This window comes from Oncorhynchus nerka, linkage group LG15 (assembly GCF_034236695.1).
Source record: "Oncorhynchus nerka isolate Pitt River linkage group LG15, Oner_Uvic_2.0, whole genome shotgun sequence".
NCBI classification, from domain to species: domain Eukaryota; kingdom Metazoa; phylum Chordata; class Actinopteri; order Salmoniformes; family Salmonidae; genus Oncorhynchus; species Oncorhynchus nerka.
In genome coordinates, this window is record NC_088410.1 from 13,423,006 (window position 1) to 13,444,805 (window position 21,800).

Here is a 21,800-nt window from a genome sequence, read left to right on the forward strand (position 1 = left end):
TCCCTATCCAAGTAAACAAAATTGTAAGAAAAATACAAAAGTGATTGACTATGATAAACACTTTATCTACCTCTCCAAAGCAAAATATTTTTTTAAAACGTCAACATATATTTTGTGGAAAAGAGATGTTTGTATGTTTCTCAAACGACGCAGCATACTCAGGGGAAAACGATTCCCTCTCATTGAAGCCACGGAGAGTCAAGGCCGACAGCGGTACTGCAGGTTTTTAAATTGAATACAAGCATAGTAATAATTGCTTCTAATACACCAGATGTATGTCCGACTTTTGTAAAATCGTACTGGCAACCTGCAGTACCCCGGTCGGCCTTCAACTTCAGTTACTCAGAGGGGGCAGCACTGAGCTAGCCTGCAAAGTCCATTCCTGGAGTAGCTCAAACTGAGCGTGTCATGCGCTATTGACTCGTCCTATAGGATGAATGGAGTCACGTGATCGATGGTTTTGTCCATTCTTTATACAGCCATTGGCCCATGCTGGATTGTTGACAAAATGACACAACAGCGCAGCGCAGATGACTGTTCCATTTGAGCATGGGGCGCCTCCTTCACTGATTTCGCCCGGTCACTTGACCGCCATAGCCAATATTGGCAGTACAGTACAGCGTTTCTCAACCATTTCTGTATCAGTGACTGGCGAGACACGGTCCATGTATTTTTTAACCAGCTCATGTTTAAAACTAATACAAAAAACACCACTGGCGATCAGTGGAGGCTGTCATGGGACTCGTCTGAAGGTAACTGATTTAAATAATGTATGGGTGTTTTGTGGCCAACAACTAAAGGGGTTAAATATTTGTCTCCAAATTATTTTTGTCTTCTGAGCTTCTATATCCTAGATACAGTGCATTCGGTAAGTATTCAGACTCCTTGACTTTTTCCACATTTTGTTACATTACAGCCTTATTCCAAAATTGATTAAATATTTTGTCCCCTCATCAATCTATACACAATACCCCATAAAGACAAAGCAGAAACAGGTTTTTAGAAATGTTTACTAATTTATTAAAAATCAAAAAACTGAAATATCACATTTACATAATTATTCAGACCCTTTACTCAGTACTTGTTGAAGCACCTTTGGCAGCGATTACAGCCTTGAGTCTTCATGGGTATGACGTTGCAAGCTTGGCACACCTGTATTTGGGAAGTTGCTCCCATTTTTCTCTGCAGATCCTCTCAAGCTCTGTCAGGTTGGATGGGGAGCGTTGCTGCACAGCCATCTTCAAGTCTCTCTAGAGATGTTCGATCTGGTTCATGTCTGGGCTCTGGCTGGGCCATTCAAGGACATTCAGACTTGTCCCGAAGCCACTCCTGCGTTGCCTTGGCTGTGTGCCTAGTGTCGTTGTCCTGTTGGAAGGTGAACCTTCGCCGCAGTCTGAGGTCCTGAGCGCTCTGGAGCAGGTTTTCATCAAGAATCTCTCTGTACTTTCCTCTGGCACCTTTTCCTCGATCCTGACTAGTCTCCCAGTCCCTGCCACTGCAAAAACATCCCCACAGCATGATGCTGCCACCTCCATGCTTCACCGTAGGGGTGGTGCCAGGTTTCCTCCAGACGTGACGCTTGACATTCAGGCCAAAGAGTTCAATCTTGGTTTCGTCAGACCAGAGAATATTGTCTCATGGTCTGAGTCTTTAGGTGCCTCAATTTCCAGTCTCAATACTTATGGAAATAAGGTATCTTTTTTTTATACAGTTGCAAACATTTCTAAGAACCTGTTTTGGCATTTCCATTATGGGGCATTGTGATGTCATTATGGGGCATTGTGATGTCATTATGGAGCATTGTGATGTCATTATGGGGCATTGTGATGTCATTATGGGGCATTGTGATGTCATTATGGGGCATTGTGATGTCATTATGGGGCATTGTGATGTCATTATGGGGCATTGTGTGTTGATTGCTGAGAATTTGTATTTATTTAATCCATTTTAGAAGAAGGCTGTAACGTAACAAACTGTGTAACAAGTCAAGGGGTCTGAATACGTTCTGAATGACAGACACGTCAAAACCTTATGACTTTTTATTTTATTGTCTGTTTTTTCCATTTATGAATGTTATTCAATGTGTTTCTTTATCGTAGTAAAGGACATACTCAATATTCTATCAAATAAAATTGTAAATATATATTTTGATATAACTAAAGGGGTCTTAAAACTCGAAATCAAATAGCTAAATGATCCATGGTATGACCATCTTAACACCATTCCATTTGTTAGTTTAGTAGAACCCCAGGGCCCCGGTGGGTGGAGATTTCACTTAAGGACTGTTCTAAAAATGTACAAACTCCACCCATCCAGGGCACCGGGCCATGCAAAACGAACTCCCCACCGCCAAGCTCTGCTTTCCGGCTATGGAGTGGCTGCCCAGAGGCAGAACTGGAGAATTTAAATAAATGTGCCGTCCATCTAATGGTGTGGTACTTCACTTGCATGATCATTGAGAAACAAAATAACAGTTGTTGCCTAGGTTACGCAGATTGTTTTTACCCCAATGCAAAACTCATGTGGGGAATTACATGCAGCCGGAGCCGCAACTTCCACTAGGGACGGGGGGCATGTCCCCCTCACATTCAAAAATTGCATTTTTTTGTCCCCCCCAGTTTTATCATTGGAATGTGATACAAAAGACGTTGACAGTGTGCTTTGGGACCATGCGGACACCTCCAAGCGGTCGGGAAGGCTGTTTGGAGAGTTTATATGACAAAAGAGCAAACCAAAGAAAGTTATGTCAATTACACTTCTAAAACCAAAGAGAGTTGTGTCAATTACACTTCCAAAACCAAAGGTGTGCCCTTGCATACAGCGATCTCAGCAGCATTTTTCATACAAGCAAGACACAGACAGGCAGTCTAAATAGTCATTTAATGTTCTGTTTTCAGCATCATTACAAGCAGTCAAAATAGTAGTGTTCTTTTTCAGCATCTCAGGCTAAAATATGGCAGCATAACTATAAAGATTACATCATCACACATGTAAACGTGTGATAAAAATGCAGATCATTTTGCCCCAATAATATCCTTACAGCCAGAGAAGGTTGTAGCCTTCTGCTACTGAAATATCCTTAGTTACAACAGTCAGAGAAGGTTGTAGCCTTCTGCTACTGAAATATCCTTAGTTACAACAGCCAGAGAAGGTTGTAGCCTTCTGCTACTGAAATATCCTTAGTTACAACAGCCAGAGAAGGTTGTAGCCTTCTGCTACTGAAATATCCTTAGTTACAACAGTCAGAGAAGGTTGTAGCCTTCTGCTACTGAAATATCCTTAGTTACAACAGCCAGAGAAGGTTGTAGCCTTCTGCTACTGAAATATCCTTAGTTACAACAGCCAGAGAAGGTTGTAGCCTTCTGCTACTGTAATATCCTTAGTTACAACAGCCAGAGAAGGTTGTAGCCTTCTGCTAGTGTAATATCCTTAGTTACAACAGCCAGAGAAGGTTGTAGCCTTCTGCTAGTGTAATATCCTTAGTTACAACAGCCAGAGAAGGTTGTAGCCTTCTGCTACTGTAATATCCTTAGTTACAACAGCCAGAGAAGGTTGTAGCCTTCTGCTAGTGTAATATCCTTAGTTACAACAGCCAGAGAAGGTTGTAGCCTTCTGCTACTGTAATATCCTTAGTTACAACAGTCAGAAGGTTGTATCCTTCTGCTACTGTAATATCCTTAGCTACAACAGTCAGAGAAGGCTGTAGCCTTCTGCTAGTGTAATATCCTTAGTTACAACATTTACATTTAGTCAAGCAGCTCTTATCGACAGTCAAGAAGGTTGTAGCCTTCCTTCTGCTACTGTAATATCCTTAGTTACAACATGACAGTTGTATCCTGGCTGCTACTGTAATATCTTAGTTACTGTCAACTGAGAAGGTTGTATTGCCTTCTGCTACTGTAATATCCTTAGTTACAACAGTCAGAGAAGGTTGTAGCCTTCTGCTACTGTAATATCCTTAGTTACAACAGTCAGAGAAGGTTGTAGCCTTCTGCTACTGTAATATCTTAGTTACAACAGTCAGAGAAGGTTGTAGCCTTCTGCTACTGTAATATCCTATATTGGCTGTCTTACTGATGACAGTCTATATTGGCTGTCTAACTGATGACAGTCTATAACAGTCAGAGAAGGTTGTAGCCTTCTGCTAGTGTAATATCCTTAGTTACAACAGTCTAGAAGGTTGTAGCAGTCTATATTCTGTCTAACTGCAATATCTATATTATGTCCAGATGGCAGGTTAGCCTTCTGATGACAGTCATTTAGTTATTTTACATTTAAGTCATTTGATGACAGCTCTTATCCAACTGATGACAGTCAGCTGTCTAACTGAGCAGTCTATAGCCTTCTGATATATTCTGTCTTACTGATGACAGTCTATATTGGCTGTCTAACTGATGACAGTCTATATTGGCTGTCTAACTGATGACAGTCTATATTGGCTGTCTAACTGATGACAGTCTATATTGGCTGTCTAACTGATGACAGTCTATATTGGCTGTCTTACTGATGGCAGTCTATATTGGCTGTCTAACTGATGACAGTCTATATTGGCTGTCTAACTGATGACAGTCTATATTGGCTGTCTAACTGATGACAGTCTATATTGGCTGTCTTACTGATGACAGTCTATATTGGCTGTCTAACTGATGACAGTCTATATTGGCTGTCTAACTGATGACAGTCTATATTGGCTGTCTAACTGATGACAGTCTATATTGGCTGTCTTACTGATGACAGTCTATATTGGCTGTCTTACTGATGACAGTCGGAGAACGTCTCTATGCTGATGCCACGTTTTGACTTTGAATGGGAAAATTGGCCAGCCCAACTTGGCAGGGGGGCCAGCCGTTGCCCAGTGAAGGTTCTACTGCACTGACCAGCCAAAGGCTCATTAGTGTAACTGAGAAATTGCACAAAAATCTGTATTAACAGGTCCATAGGCTGCAGGCCGTGTCCCCTTTTTCATTTCTCTATTTTAATACATTTAAAAGAATACGTGTGTGTCAATTCTGACCCCAACTAAAGAATGGTCCAGCCCATCTGGCATCTGCCAGAATTACCAGGTGGCCAATTCGCCCCCAACTAAAGAATGGTCCAGCCCATCTGGCATCTGCCAGAATTACCAGGTGGCCAATTCGCCCCCAACTAAAGAATGGTCCAGCCCATCTGGCATCTGCCAGAATTACCAGGTGGCCAATTCGCCCCCAACTAAAGAATGGTCCAGCCCATCTGGCATCTGCCAGAATTACCAGGTGGCCAATTCTGACCCCAACTAAAGAATGGTCCAGCCCATCTGGCATCTGCCAGAATTAAGCCAATTCGCCCCAACTAAAGAATGGTCCAGCCCATCTGGCATCTGCCAGAATTACCAGGTGGCCAATTCGCCCCCAACTAAAGAATGGTCCAGCCCATCTGGCATCTGCCAGAATTACCAGGTGGCCAATTCGCCCCCAACTAAAGAATGGTCCAGCCCATCTGGCATCTGCCAGAATTACCAGGTGGCCAATTCGCCCCCAACTAAAGAATGGTCCAGCCCATCTGGCATCTGCCAGAATTACCAGGTGGCCAATTCGCCCCCAACTAAAGAATGGTCCAGCCCATCTGGCATCTGCCAGAATTACCACCAGCCCCCAACTAAAGAATGGTCCAGCCCATCTGGCATCTGCCAGAATTACCAGGTGACCCCAACTAAAGAATGGTCCAGCCCATCTGGCATCTGCCAGAATTACCAGGTGGCCAATTCGCCCCCAACTAAAGAATGGTCCAGCCCATCTGGCATCTGCCAGAATTACCAGGTGGCCAATTCGCCCCAACTAAAGAATGGTCCAGCCCATCTGGCATCTGCCAGAATTACCAGGTGGCCAATTCGCCCCAACTAAAGAATGGTCCAGCCCATCTGGCATCTGCCAGAATTACCAGGTGGCCAATTCGCCCCCAACTAAAGAATGGTCCAGCCCATCTGGCATCTGCCAGAATTACCAGGTGGCCAATTCGCCCCCAACTAAAGAATGGTCCAGCCCATCTGGCATCTGCCAGAATTACCAGGTGAATTCGCCCCCAACTAAAGAATGGTCCAGCCCATCTGGCATCTGCCAGAATTACCAGGTGGCCAATTCGCCCCCAACTAAAGAATGGTCCAGCCCATCTGGCATCTGCCAGAATTACCAGGTGGCCAATCGCCCCCAACTAAAGAATGGTCCAGCCCATCTGGCATCTGCCAGAATTGCCAGGTGGCCAACCCGCCCCCAACTAAAGAATGGTCCAGCCCATCTGGCATCTGCCAGAATTACCAGGTGGCCAATTCGCCCCCAACTAAAGAATGGTCCAGCCCATCTGGCATCTGCCAGAATTACCAGGTGGCCAATTCGCCCCCAACTAAAGAATGGTCCAGCCCATCTGGCATCTGCCAGAATTACCAGGTGGCCAATTCGCCCCCAACTAAAGAATGGTCCAGCCCATCTGGCATCTGCCAGAATTACCAGGTGGCCAATTCGCCCCAACTAAAGAATGGTCCAGCCCATCTGGCATCTGCCAGAATTACCAGGTGGCCAATTCGCCCCCAACTAAAGAATGGTCCAGCCCATCTGGCATCTGCCAGAATTACCAGCCCATCTAAAGAATGGTCCAGCCCATCTGGCATCTGCCAGAATTACCAGGTGGCCAATTCGCCCCCAACTAAAGAATGGTCCAGCCCATCTGGCATCTGCCAGAATTACCAGGTGGCCAATCTGGCATCGCCCCCAACTAAAGAATGGTCCAGCCCATCTGGCATCTGCCAGAATTACCAGGTGGCCAATTCGCCCCCAACTAAAGAATGGTCCAGCCCATCTGGCATCTGCCAGAATTACCAGGTGGCCAATTCGCCCCCAACTAAAGAATGGTCCAGCCCATCTGGCATCTGCAGAATTACCAGGTGGCCAACTAAAGAATGGTTTCTGCCCCCAACTAAAGAATGGTCCAGCCCATCTGGCATCTGCCAGAAAGTCTCAGGCCCATCTGGGGAGCCTGGTTTCTATCCTCCTGTGTGTTATTTGTCTTTCAGGTTCCCTAACTGACTAAAAGTCTCCCTCCTGGGAGCCTTCTCCTCCTGTGTGTGTATTGTCTCCTCCTGTGTGTGTATTGTCTCCTCCTGTGTGTGTATTGTCTCCTCCTGTGTGTGTATTGTCTCCTCCTGTGTGTGTATTGTCTCCTCCTGTGTGTGTATTGTCTCCTCCTGTGTGTGTATTGTCTCCTCCTGTGTGTGTATTGTCTCCTCCTGTGTGTGTATTGTCTCATGCTTTTTTAGGTTCCCTAACCGGGTAAATGTCTTTTCACACTGAGAGCAGTGGTAGGTCTTTTTTTCTGCGTGTGTTCTCTCGTGATATTTAAAGCCCCCTAACTGGGTAAACGTCTTTCCACACAGGGAGCATTGGTACGGCTTTTCTCCCGTGTGGGTCCTCTCGTGTGTTTTCAGGTTCCATAACCAGGTAAAACCCTTTCCACACTGGGAGCATTGGAAAGACTTCTCTCCAGTGTGTATTCTCTCATGCTCCTTCAGATGCGATGACTGGTTAAATTTCTTTTCGCAATGGGAGCATTGGAAAGGCTTTTCTCCTGTGTGGGTCCTCTCGTGCTCTTTCAGCTTGGATAACCATTTAAAACTCTTTCCGCACTGGGAGCAGTGGTTTGTCTTCTCTCCCTGTGTGAGAATTCTGTCGTTCTTTTTCAGGTTCCCTAACTGGGTAAATGTCGTTCCATTCTGAGAGCAGTGGTAGGTATTTTTTTCTCTGTGTGTCCGCTCATGATATTGAAAGCCCCCTAACTGGGTAAAAGTCTTGCCACAAATGGCACATTGGTAAGGCTTTTCTCCAGTGTGTGTTCTCTCGTGCTCTTTCAGCTTTGATAACCAGGTAAAAGTCTTTCCACAGTGGGAGCAGTGGTGTGGTCTCACTGGTTTGGGTGTCTCTGGGTCTGGTTCCCCTGAGGGACTCTTCCCGCTGTCAGAGGGAAAGTCTGGCCTCTCTCCTGCCAAAGACAAACAGAGTATTTGGTTAAACAGAAATGAAACCTCCACATGATTAAACTGTCTTCCTATGAGGTTTAATCTAGACTCGAGTCGATCCCAAAGGGTACGTTTGGATCCTGGATGCTGATTGGTTGATAGCTGTTAGTTAAATCACAATAATCCACAGGAATTTTCACAATATCTACTTCCCCAGAGTCAGATGAACTCATGGATACCATGTGTATGTCTATGCGTGCAGTTTGACGGCAGTGTCTAACTAGCCGTAGCGCAATTGCTAACTAGCGTTAGCATAATCACTGGAAGTCTATAGTATCTGCTAGCATGCTAGCAGAAACTACCTGTAGCTTCCTTCCTACTTGACACAGAGACATAACATGGTATTCACCAGTTCATCTGCCTCTAGGGAAGTAGATAAAGGGCCTCGTTGCATCTCTTCAATAGTTCCATTTGAATCGTCCCTACGTATCCACTGTCCCACAGCCCAGCCTGGCAATTCAGAAACTAATCTCCATTTTTACCCCATGCTTCTTGCCTAACATTTGCTGTGTAACAGAGGGGAATTGTATAAACCTTGCCATCTGTAAGACCCAATCAAATCATTTGGTGTGTAACAGATTTGGTTTGGGAATTGTATAAACTTTGCCACCTGTAAGACCCAATCAAATCATTTGGTTTGTAACAGAGGGAATTGTATAAACTTTGCCACCTGTAAGACCCAATCAAATCATTTGGTTTGTAACAGAGGGAATTGTATAAACCTTGCCATCTGTAAGACCCAATCAAATCATTTGGTTTGTAACAGAGGGGAATTGTATAAACCGTGCCACCTGTGAGACCCAATCAAATCATTTGGTTTGTAACAGAGGGGAATTGTATAAACCGTGCCACCTGTGAGACCCAATCAAATCATTTGGTTTGTAACAGAGGGGAATTGTATAAACCGTGCCACCTGTAAGACCCAATCAAATCATTTGGTTTGTAACAGAGGGGAATTGTATAAACCTTGCCACCTGTGAGACCCAATCAAATCATTTGGTTTGTAACAGAGGGGAATTGTATAAACCTTGCCACCTGTGAGACCCAATCAAATCATTTGGTTTGTAACAGAGGGGAATTGTATAAACCTTGCCATCTGTAAGACCCAATCAAATCATTTGGTTTGTAACAGAGGGGAATTGTATTAACCGTGCCACCTGTAAGACCCAATCAAATCATTTGGTTTGTAACAGAGGGGAATTGTATAAACCTTGCCATCTGTGAGACCCAATCAAATCGCCGATGTGCAGAACGGAATTAGGGATTCCAGACATTAAAACAGAATTCAGCAAATGTATAGAAAATGTATTGATCATCGTAGGAAATCAACTAAATGTATTGAACTAATTAAAAATGTATTGATTTGCTCAAGATTATGATAAGAGATTAACATAATCGGTCCGTACTTTGATCAAAATGCATAAGTGAATGATATTTTCCTTCATTATACTGCTCAATGTCCCACTACTATTTTTTAAAATTATTTTTACCTTTATTTAACTAGGCAAGTCAGTTAAGAACCAATTTTTATTTTCAATGACGGCCTACGACAGATTTGTAGCTTGTCAGCTTGGGATTTGAACTTGCAACCTTCTGGTTTCTAGTCCAACGCTCTAACCACTAGGCTACGCTGCCGTGCAGTAGACTAACGCTGTCTACAGTAAGTAGACTAACGCTGTCTACAGTAGACTAACACTGTCTACAGTAGACTAACACGGTCTACAGTAGACTAACACGGTCTACAGTAGACTAACACTGTCTACAGTAGACTAACACGGTCTACAGTAGACTAACACGGTCTACAGTAGACTAACACGGTCTACAGTAGACTAACACGGTCTACAGTAGACTAACACGGTCTACAGTAGACTAACACGGTCTACAGTAGACTAACACGGTCTACAGTAGACTAACACGGTCTACAGTAGACTAACACGGTCTACAGTAGACTAACAGTCTACAGACTAACACGGTCTACAGTAGACTAACACGGTCTACAGTAGACTAACACGGTCTACAGTAGACTAACACGGTCTACAGTAGACTAACACGGTCTACAGTAGACTAACACGGTCTACAGTAGACTAACACGGTCTACAGTAGACTAACACGGTCTACAGTAGACTAACACGGTCTACAGTAGACTAACACTGTCTACAGTAGACTAACACGGTCTACAGTAGACTAACACGGTCTACAGTAGACTAACACGGTCTACAGTAGACTAACACGGTCTACAGTAGACTAACACTGTCTACAGTAGACTAACACTGTCTACAGTAGACTAACACTGTCTACAGTAGACTAACACGGTCTACAGTAGACTAACACGGTCTACTGCATAATTCCCCAGCCCAGGTTGGAAACATCCGTTTTAAATTAGTTGACTATCTTCTATTATATTTATTCTTGCTCAATCCCTGTTTCTCTCTCATTTAATTGTATACTGTTGTTGCTCTGTCCAGAGATAAACCTGTAACGAAGCGTCTCATTGCCGGCGTAGGCCATCATCGTAAATACGAATTTGTTCTTTAACTGACTTGCCTAGTTAAATAAAGGTAAAAAAATAATAATAATGTAGTGGGACATTGAGCAGTATAATGAAATAAAGGTTAAATAAATTATAAATAACACTGTTTACCCCACATTCATCATGTGTATATAACAAATAAACAAAGGTGAACTTGATGCAACTGTGTCAGCTTTAGTTGGCTAGCTAGCAAGGGAAAAGAATATCAGACTGCCAGCACAGAAACCATTCCTGTTTAGAATGGACAACCAGTGTGGTTGGCTAGAAACTGTGCTTACAGAAACCATTCCTGTTTAGAATAGACAACCAGTGTGGTTCTGGCTAGAAACAGAGAAACCATTCCTGTTTAGAATAGACAACCAGTGTGGTTGGCTAGAAACTGTGCTTACAGAAACCATTCCTGTTTAGAATAGACAACCAGTGTGGTTGGCTAGAAACTGTGTACAGAAACCATTCCTGTTTAGAATAGACAACCAGTGTGGTTGGCTAGAAACTGTGCTTACAGAAACCATTCCTGTTTAGAATAGACAACCTGTGTGGTTGGCTAGAAACCTTACAGAAACCATTCCTGTTTAGAATAGACAACCAGTGTGGTTGGCTAGAAACTGTGCTTACAGAAACCATTCCTGTTTAGAATAGAACCAGTGTGGTTGGCTGAAACTATGCTTACAGAAACCATTCCTGTTTAGAATAGACAACCAGTGTGGTTGGCTAGAAACTGTGCTTACAGAAACCATTCCTGTTTAGAATAGACAACCAGTGTGGTTGGCTAGAAACTGTGCTTACAGAAACCATTCCTGTTTAGAATAGACAACCAGTGTGGTTGGCTAGAAACTGTGCTTACAGAAACCATTCCTGTTTAGAATAGACAACCAGTGTGGTTGGCTAGAAACTATGCTTACAGAAACCATTCCTGTTTAGAATAGACAACCAGTGTGGTTGGCTAGAAACTGTGCTTACAGAAACCATTCCTGTTTAGAATAGACAACCAGTGTGGTTGGCTAGAAACTGTGCTTACAGAAACCATTCCTGTTTAGAATAGACAACCTGTGTGGTTGGCTAGAAACTGTGCTTACAGAAACCATTCCTGTTTAGAATAGACAACCAGTGTGGTTGGCTAGAAACTGTGCTTACAGAAACCATTCCTGTTTAGAACAGACAACCAGTGTGGGTTGTTTTCAGAAACCATTCCTGTTTAGAATAGAAACTGTAGAAACTATGCTTACAGAAACCATTCCTGTTTAGAATAGACAACCAGTTACTGAAACTGCTTACAGAAACCATTCCTGTTTAGAATAGACAACCAGTGTGGTTGGCTAGAAAGACAATTCCTGTTTAGTGCTGTGTGGTTTACAGAAACCATTCCTGTTTAGAATAGACAACCAGTGTGGTTGGCTAGAAACATGTTACAGAAACCATTCCTGTTTAAATGGACAACCAGTGTGTTGGCTAGAAACTATGCTTACAGAAACCATTCCTGTTTAGAATAGACAACCAGTGTGGTTGGCTAGAAACTGTGCTTACAGAAACCATTCCTGTTTAGAATGGACAACCAGTGTGGTTGGCTAGAAACTGTGCTTACAGAAACCATTCCTGTTTAGAATAGACAACCAGTGTGGTTGGCTAGAAACTATGCTGACAGAAACCATTCCTGTTTAGAATAGACAACCAGTGTGGTTGGCTAGAAACTGTGCTTACAGAAACCATTCCTGTTTAGAATGGACAACCAGTGTGGTTGGCTAGAAACTGTGCTTACAGAATCTTCCGTCTCTCAACCTCAGAAATAGAACTAAAGACTGGCTTATGCCTGCGCTATATCTGTTAGAGACAGTGGTATCAGACAGACCATGTATTAGTTGATATTTTAGTTTGTGTTATTGAATAGACATGTTCTCATGCATTATTGCTTAAATTCAATAACCTGTTTAATTTTTTACATTTAATCCATATCGAAATTATCCTTCCTTTTCCTGATTTGGTCCTCTTCATAATTTACTTATTAAATTACAACCACGTAATAATAGACTACATGATATTGTATCTTAGAGATTTCAATCAGATCGGACCGTTACCTAATAACAAAAAAACTAATAACACCATTGATATTTTAAAAACAAATTCATTAAATCATGTTTTTTATTTTTTTTTATTATATATGATTTTGCTCTCATGGGCCAACTGCAGAGTTTGTGTTAAAGTGTGTACAGAGTTTGTGTTAAAGTGTGTACAGAGTTTGTGTTAAAGTGTGTACAGAGTTTGTGTTAAAGTGTGTACAGAGTTTGTGTTAAAGTGTGTACAGAGTTTGTGTTAAAGTGTGTACAGTTAAAGTGTGTACAGAGTTTGTGTTGTACAAAGTTTGTGTTAAAGTGTGTACAGAGTTTGTGTTAAAGTGTGTACAGAGTTTTGTGTTAAAGTGTGTACAGAGTTTGTGTTAAAGTGTGTACAGAGTTTGTGTTAAAGTGTGTACAGAGTTTGTGTTAAAGTGTGTACAGAGTTTGTGTTAAAGTGTGTACAGAGTTTGTGTTAAAGTGTGTACAGAGTTTGTGTTAAAGTGTGTACAGAGTTTGTGTTAAAGTGTGTACAGAGTTTGTGTTAAAGTGTGTACAGAGTTTGTGTTAAAGTGTGTACAGAGTTTGTGTTAAAGTGTGTACAGAGTTTGTGTTAAAGTGTGTACAGAGTTTGTGTTAAAGTGTGTACAGAGTTTGTGTTAAAGTGTGTACAGAGTTTGTGTTAAAGTGTGTACAGAGTTTGTGTTAAAGTGTGTACAGAGTTTGTGTTAAAGTGTGTACAGAGTTTGTGTTAAAGTGTGTACAGAGTTTGTGTTAAAGTGTGTACAGAGTTTGTGTTAAAGTGTGTACAGAGTTTGTGTTAAAGTGTGTACAGAGTTTGTGTTAAAGTGTGTACAGAGTTTGTTTAAAGTGTTAAAGTTTGTGTTGTGTACAGAGTTTGTGTTAAAGTGTGTACAGAGTTTGTGTTAAAGTGTGTACAGAGTTTGTGTTAAAGTGTGTACAGAGTTTGTGTTAAAGTGTGTACAGAGTTTGTGTTAAAGTGTGTACAGAGTTTGTGTTAAAGTGTGTACAGAGTTTGTGTTAAAGTGTGTACAGAGTTTGTGTTAAAGTGTGTACAGAGTTTGTGTTAAAGTGTGTACAGAGTTTGTGTTAAAGTGTGTACAGAGTTTGTGTTAAAGTGTGTACAGAGTTTGTGTTAAAGTGTGTACAGAGTTTGTGTTAAAGTGTGTACAGAGTTTGTGTTAAAGTGTGTACAGAGTTTGTGTTAAAGTGTGTACAGAGTTTGTGTTAAAGTGTGTACAGAGTTTGTGTTAAAGTGTGTACAGAGTTTGTGTTAAAGTGTGTACAGAGTTTGTGTTAAAGTGTGTACAGAGTTTGTGTTAAAGTGTGTACAGAGTTTGTGTTAAAGTGTGTACAGAGTTTGTGTTAAAGTGTGTACAGAGTTTGTGTTAAAGTGTGTACAGAGTTTGTGTTAAAGTGTGTACAGAGTTTGTGTTAAAGTGTGTACAGAGTTTGTGTTAAAGTGTGTACAGAGTTTGTGTTAAAGTGTGTACAGAGTTTGTGTTAAAGTGTGTACAGAGTTTGTGTTAAAGTGTGTACAGAGTTTGTGTTAAAGTGTGTACAGAGTTTGTGTTAAAGTGTGTACAGAGTTTGTGTTAAAGTGTGTACAGAGTTTGTGTTAAAGTGTGTACAGAGTTTGTGTTAAAGTGTGTACAGAGTTTGTGTTAAAGTGTGTACAGAGTTTGTGTTAAAGTGTGTACAGAGTTTGTGTTAAAGTGTGTACAGAGTTTGTGTTAAAGTGTGTACAGAGTTTGTGTTAAAGTGTGTACAGAGTTTGTGTTAAAGTGTGTACAGAGTTTGTGTTAAAGTGTGTACAGAGTTTGTGTTAAAGTGTGTACAGAGTTTGTGTTAAAGTGTGTACAGAGTTTGTGTTAAAGTGTGTACAGAGTTTGTGTTAAAGTGTGTACAGAGTTTGTGTTAAAGTGTGTACAGAGTTTGTGTTAAAGTGTGTACAGAGTTTGTGTTAAAGTGTGTACAGAGTTTGTGTTAAAGTGTGTACAGAGTTTGTGTTAAAGTGTGTACAGAGTTTGTGTTAAAGTGTGTACAGAGTTTGTGTTAAAGTGTGTACAGAGTTTGTGTTAAAGTGTGTACAGAGTTTGTGTTAAAGTGTGTACAGAGTTTGTGTTAAAGTGTACAGAGTTTGTGTTAAAGTGTGTACAGAGTTTGTGTTAAAGTGTGTACAGAGTTTGTGTTAAAGTGTACAGAGTTTGTGTTAAAGTGTGTACAGAGTTTGTGTTAAAGTGTGTACAGAGTTTGTGTTAAAGTGTGTACAGAGTTTGTGTTAAAGTGTGTACAGAGTTTGTGTTAAAGTGTGTACAGAGTTTGTGTTAAAGTGTGTACAGAGTTTGTGTTAAAGTGTGTACAGAGTTTGTGTTAAAGTGTGTACAGAGTTTGTGTTAAAGTGTGTACAGAGTTTGTGTTAAAGTGTGTACAGAGTTTGTGTTAAAGTGTGTACAGAGTTTGTGTTAAAGTGTGTACAGAGTTTGTGTTAAAGTGTGTACAGAGTTTGTGTTAAAGTGTGTACAGAGTTTGTGTTAAAGTGTGTACAGAGTTTGTGTTAAAGTGTGTACAGAGTTTGTGTTAAAGTGTGTACAGAGTTTGTGTTAAAGTGTGTACAGAGTTTGTGTTAAAGTGTGTACAGAGTTTGTGTTAAAGTGTGTACAGAGTTTGTGTTAAAGTGTGTACAGAGTTTGTGTTAAAGTGTGTACAGAGTTTGTGTTAAAGTGTGTACAGAGTTTGTGTTAAAGTGTGTACAGAGTTTGTGTTAAAGTGTGTACAGAGTTTGTGTTAAAGTGTGTACAGAGTTTGTGTTAAAGTGTGTACAGAGTTTGTGTTAAAGTGTGTACAGAGTTTGTGTTAAAGTGTGTACAGAGTTTGTGTTAAAGTGTGTACAGAGTTTGTGTTAAAGTGTGTACAGAGTTTGTGTTAAAGTGTGTACAGAGTTTGTGTTAAAGTGTGTACAGAGTTTGTGTTAAAGTGTGTACAGAGTTTGTGTTAAAGTGTGTACAGAGTTTGTGTTAAAGTGTGTACAGAGTTTGTGTTAAAGTGTGTACAGAGTTTGTGTTAAAGTGTGTACAGAGTTTGTGTTAAAGTGTTACAGAGTTTGTGTTAAAGTGTGTACAGAGTTTGTGTTAAAGTGTGTACAGAGTTTGTGTTAAAGTGTGTACAGAGTTTGTGTTAAAGTGTGTACAGAGTTTGTGTTAAAGTGTGTACAGAGTTTGTGTTAAAGTGTGTACAGAGTTTGTGTTAAAGTGTGTACAGAGTTTGTGTTAAAGTGTGTACAGAGTTTGTGTTAAAGTGTGTACAGAGTTTGTGTTAAAGTGTGTACAGAGTTTGTGTTAAAGTGTGTACAGAGTTTGTGTTACAGAGTTTGTGTTAAAGTGTGTACAGAGTTTGTGTTAAAGTGTGTACAGAGTTTGTGTTAAAGTGTGTACAGAGTTTGTGTTAAAGTGTGTACAGAGTTTGTGTTAAAGTGTGTACAGAGTTTGTGTTAAAGTGTGTACAGAGTTTGTGTTAAAGTGTGTACAGAGTTTGTGTTAAAGTGTGTACAGAGTTTGTGTTAAAGTGTGTACAGAGTTTGTGTTAAAGTGTGTACAGAGTTTGTGTTAAAGTGTGTACAGAGTTTGTGTTAAAGTGTGTACAGAGTTTGTGTTAAAGTGTGTACAGAGTTTGTGTTAAAGTGTGTACAGAGTTTGTGTTAAAGTGTGTACAGAGTTTGTGTTAAAGTGTGTACAGAGTTTGTGTTAAAGTGTGCACACCGCGGATAAAGATGAACACTTATTACTGCCTACAATAAATCATTCAAATACTGAGAGAAATTTGGGAAATGATATTATTTTATACTATTAAAATTGCTCAGAGAAAGAGATTTTGTTTAACAAGTAATAACACATTCTCAAAAAGGAAGGGGTTCAAATGATGGACATCTGGGTTTTCAATTCCTGTAAAGGACACCTCTGTTATCAACACCACGGGTGTGCTCGGCAAAAGAGCTCTATTTTCATGTCATCTGACCAAAGCACTGATTCCAATCCAAGTGCCAATGCTGGTTAGAAACTCCAGGCGTTTACATGCATTGGATGACATGAAAATAGAGCCGTTTGGCCACGTTCGCCAGTGGTGGGTTTGGTGCTGAAATTAGAATGCAGGAGCAGAAAATAACCCCAAAGCTACTGTAACATCTGGTGGTGGATATTAGAATGCAGGAACAGAAAATAACCTCAAAGCTACTGTAACATCTGGTGGTGGATATTAGAATGGAGGAGCAGAAAATAACCTCAAAGCTACTGTAACATCTGGTGGTGGATATTAGAATGCAGGAGTAGAAAATAACCCCAAAGCTACTGTAACATCTGGTGGTGGATATTAGAATGCAGGAGTAGAAAATAACCCCAAAGCTACTGTAACATCTGGTGGTGGATATTAGAATGCAGGAGTAGAAAATATCCCCAAAGCTACTGTAACATCTGGTGGTGGATATTAGAATGCAGGAGCAGATAATAACCCCAAAGCTACTGTAACATCTGGTGGTGGATATTAGAATGCAGGAGCAGATAATAACCCCAAAGCTACTGTAACATCTGGTGGTGGATATTAGAATGCAGGAGCAGAAAATAACCCCAAAGCTACTGTAACATCTGGTGGTGGATATTAGAATGCAGGAGCAGAAAATAACCCCGAAGCTACTGTAACATCTGGTGGTGGATATTAGAATGCAGGAGCAGAAAATAACCCCGAAGCTACTGTAACATCTGGTGGTGGATATTAGAATGCAGGAGCAGAAAATAACCCCAAAGCTACTGTAACATCTGGTGGTGGATATTAGAATGCAGGAGTAGAAAATATCCCCAAAGCTACTGTAACATCTGGTGGTGGATATTAGAATGCAGGGGTAGAAAATAACCCCAAAGCTACTGTAACATCTGGTGGTGGATATTAGAATGCAGGAGCAGATAATAACCCCAAAGCTACTGTAACATCTGGTGGTGGATATTAGAATGCAGGAGCAGAAAATAACCCCAAAGCTACTGTAACATCTGGTGGTGGATATTAGAATGCAGGAGCAGAAAATAACCCCGAAGCTACTGTAACATCTGGTGGTGGATATTAGAATGCAGGAGCAGAAAATAACCCCGAAGCTACTGTAACATCTGGTGGTGGATATTAGAATGCAGGAGCAGAAAATAACCCCAAAGCTACTGTAACATCTGGTGGTGGATATTAGAATGCAGGAGCAGAAAACAACCCCGAAGCTACTGTAACATCTGGTGGTGGATATTAGAATGCAGGAGCAGAAAATAACCCCAAAGCTACTGTAACATCTGGTGGTAGATATTAGAATGCAGGAGCAGAAAACAACCCCGAAGCTACTGTAACATCTGGTGGTGGATATTAGAATGCAGGAGCAGAAAATAACCCCAAAGCTACTGTAACATCTGGTGGTGGATATTTGATGTTATGGGGTTATTTTGCTTCCACTGGTCCTGGGTCCTTTGTTAAGGTCAACGGCATCACATCCTGGTACTTCACATATTACCAGGACATTTGAGCCCAAAACATTGTTGCCTCTGCTACTGACACTTGGCTGCAAGTGAATCTTCCAGCAAAGACAATAACCCAAAGCACACATCAAAATGTGTAAATAAATGTATAATTGGCCTCAAAAACCTAAAATGTTTCAATCCATCTCAATGACTTGAAACGTATTGAAAAGCTGTGGTTTGAATTGAATAGGCAAAGTCCATAAGTGACAAAACGATTTCAAAGATCTGGAAGTATTCTGTATGGAGGAATAGTCCAAGATCCCTCCCAACAACACTTTTTAGAAACACACTTTATAAAAAGGCTCAGTTATTCTCTCAATGTGAGGTATTGAAAGGTAATGAAAACGGAGGTGTCCATCATTTTGACCTGGAATTTTTTGCAAAATAACATTTTATGTCACATGCACCAAATACAACAGGTGTATTAGACCTTACATTACATATACAGGGGAACCGGTACAGAGTCAATGTGGAGGCTATATACAGGGGGTACCGGTACAGAGTCAATGTGGAGGCTATATACAGGGGGTACCGGTACAGAGTCAGTGTGGAGGTTATATACAGGGGGTACCGGTACAGAGTCAATGTGGAGGCTATATACAGGGGGAACCGGTACAGAGTCAAAGTGGAGGCTATATACAGGTGGTACCAGTACAGAGTCAATGTGGAGGCTATATACAGGGGGTACCGGTACAGAGTCAATGTGGAGGCTATATACAGGGGGTACCGGTACAGAGTCAATGTGGAGAATATATACAGGGGGTACCGGTACAGAGTCAATGTGGAGGTTATATACAGGTGGTACCAGTACAGAGTCAATGTGGAGGCTATATACAGGGGTACCGGTACAGAGTCAATGTGGAGGCTATATACAGGTGGTACCGGTACAGAGTCAATGTGGAGGCTATATACAGGTGGTACCAGAGTCAATGTGGAGGCTATATACAGGGGGTACCAGTACAGAGTCAATGTGGAGGCTATATACAGGGGGTACCGGTACAGAGTCAATGTGGAGGCTATATACAGGGGGTACCAGTACAGAGTCAATGTGGAGGCTATATACAGGGGGTACCGGTACAGAGTCAATGTGGAGGCTATATACAGGGGGTACCGGTACAGAGTCAATGTGGAGCTTATATACAGGTGGTACCAGTACAGAGTCAATGTGGAGGCTATATACAGGGGGTACCGGTACAGAGTCAATGTGGAGGCTATATACAGGTGGTACCGGTACAGAGTCAATGTGGAGGCTATATACAGGTGGTACCGGTAGAGTCAATGTGGAGGCTATATACAGGGGGTACCAGTACAGAGTCAATGTGGAGGCTATATACAGAGGGTACCGGTACAGAGTCAATGTGCGGGGGCACAGGTGTTGAGGTAGTTGAGGTAATATGTACATGTAGGTAAAGTGACTATGCATAGATAATAACAGAGTGTAGCAGCCGTGTAGAAGAGGGGGTGGGGGGGGCTGGGCAATGCAAATAGTCTGTGTAGCCATTTGATTAGATGTTCAGGAGTCTTATGGCCTGGGGGTAGAAGCTGTTTAGAAGCCTCTTGGACCTAGACTTGGCACTCCGGTACATACTACCTTTAAGAAATATCATTTGTCCCTTTTGTGAGCTGTCCGTGTCTCCATTTTAAAGTAGTCCATTTTCTTCTTTACGATTGGCTGATCCCTCCTGATGACCCGGTTGGTCATGACTATAGGAGGACGGGCTCATTGTAATGGCTGGAATGGAACCGGAGTTGAACGTGGTTTCTATATGTTAAATACCATTCCATTCCAGCCATTACAATGAGCCTGTCCTCCTATAGATCATCCCACCAGCCTCCTCTGGTGTACAGTAAGTGTATATTTAGCATTTGGATAATTATCTTGATGTAATATGAAAGTAGAGGGATTTATGTTTCTAGAACTGTACCGCAATTGAGAACTGATTCACGTTTAGACTGAGTTTTTGGCTGTTTTGGCTGCCAGAGCCAATTCGCCTTTAAACAGAACATTACAGACTCCTTTAGTTCCTTATTATCACCCCACTAGTTACTTACCGGTGTTCATCAGATCTCCAGTTTTTCCCTCCTCATTTTCCAATGTGACAGTAACCTCCCCCTGCTCCTTCACTCCAAAAACGACATCCCCCTCTTCCTCCTCTTCCTCTCTGAGCGCTCCTGTATCTCCTTTCAATGTGACGTCCTCCTCTTCCTCCTCTTCTTTCACGACAATATTAAGCCACAGACCCTCTTTCTCCGTCCAGCAGACCTCCTGTCCTTTGGCAGTGGGGGAGTTGTTTAGTGAGCTCATGGTCGGGGATGTTAGCTAGCTAGTTAGTTAGCATAAACAACTAGCCTAGTGCTAACTTAACAAGCTAGCGAGATGACTAACAACGTAATTATAAAATTAAACGGGGTAACTAGTAGATACGTCAGACGTGTGCTTTAAACACAGCAACTTCCCATTCACCGAAACCGTCTAAAGAGCTGCAATGTTCCGGCTATATTGGCTAGCAAGCTAAGAAGGTGGCTGACGAGCTTCTTCTTCTTCTTCTTCTTCTTCTTCTTCGGGGGGTTTATCTGCGGGTGGCAGTCAAGGGGTAATGATGCATTAACGCCACCTACTGGACTGGAGTGTGGGCCAGAGACCGGGAGAAATTAAATCCTGTCGGCCTTTAAAAAAATAAAATGAAGATTGGAGACTGTATAGAATTATGTTCTACTTAGTATTCTCTTTAAACAGTGGTTTAGTGACAGCTTTGTTTAGTTGCCAGTGCACAAAAAATAATAATAAACGGTGTCATCATTTCTTAGACACATTGACTTTCTAGGGAGTTTTTCCTAGCTACCGTGCTTCTACACCTGCATTGCTTGCTGTTTGGGGTTTATGGCTGGGTTTCTGTACAGCACTTTGAGATATCAACTGATGGAAGAAGGGCTATATAAATGCATTTGATTTGATTGACTTGAAGAAATGTTTGTATTTTTATTCCCTCAAACACCAAATTAGGCCTAGCTACTTTCAGAACATGGCGTCATCACTGTCAATCGTGAATGATATTCTCCATGATCTGTGATGTTAAAAAAGAAGAAGAACCAATGCTTCTATGTGACATCACACGGTGGGATTAAAAGAAAGAAAAACTGTGATTTTCAAAACCTGAAACGAGTTTCTCGTCAGAGGGAGGGTATGTTCATGCTCCCCAGGTCACCAGGAACATCATTGTATTTGAATATCACTGTTTGGAAATTGTTTCAACTTTTGATGATGTCATCAATAGATATGTTTTACTTCATTTTTTTCTTCTGCAAAATGTAGAAATGTGTATTCACATGTAGACACTGGTAGTGGTCTGGAAGGAGATTTGGTTTGATTGTATTTTTTGAGGTAATGAAAATGAAGTTGTAAAGTGAGCGATTTTGCAGAAAAAACTATCTACTGAAGATATAGAACTTTCAACATACAGAAAGTGTCACAGTGTGATGTGTTTCGCTTCACACATTTTGAAAGTTCTTGACAACTTGATTGATGACCTGCAAAACGTTTTGGGACTGTTCCAACACATCCCAAAATAGGCCCCCACACTGGCCCATTTTAAGGGCCCCCACACTGGCCCATTTTA

General features: G+C 41.5%; 1 protein-coding gene across 1 annotated transcript in view; it reads right to left on the reverse strand.

Moving 5' to 3' along the window:
* The window catches only part of LOC135560018 (zinc finger protein 879-like), a 21,945-nt gene extending 1,223 nt beyond the window's left edge, over window positions 1-20,722 (reverse strand). Inside the window, exons 1-2 of the mRNA XM_065001001.1 lie at window positions 20,236-20,722; window positions 7,296-8,004 (exon numbers count right to left, since the gene is read on the reverse strand). Coding sequence (XP_064857073.1) covers window positions 7,296-8,004; window positions 20,236-20,488 — 962 coding nt within the window. The 5' untranslated portion in view covers window positions 20,489-20,722. The remainder of the gene's footprint in view (window positions 1-7,295; window positions 8,005-20,235) is intronic.
* Between the last annotated feature and the right edge of the window lie 1,078 nt (window positions 20,723-21,800).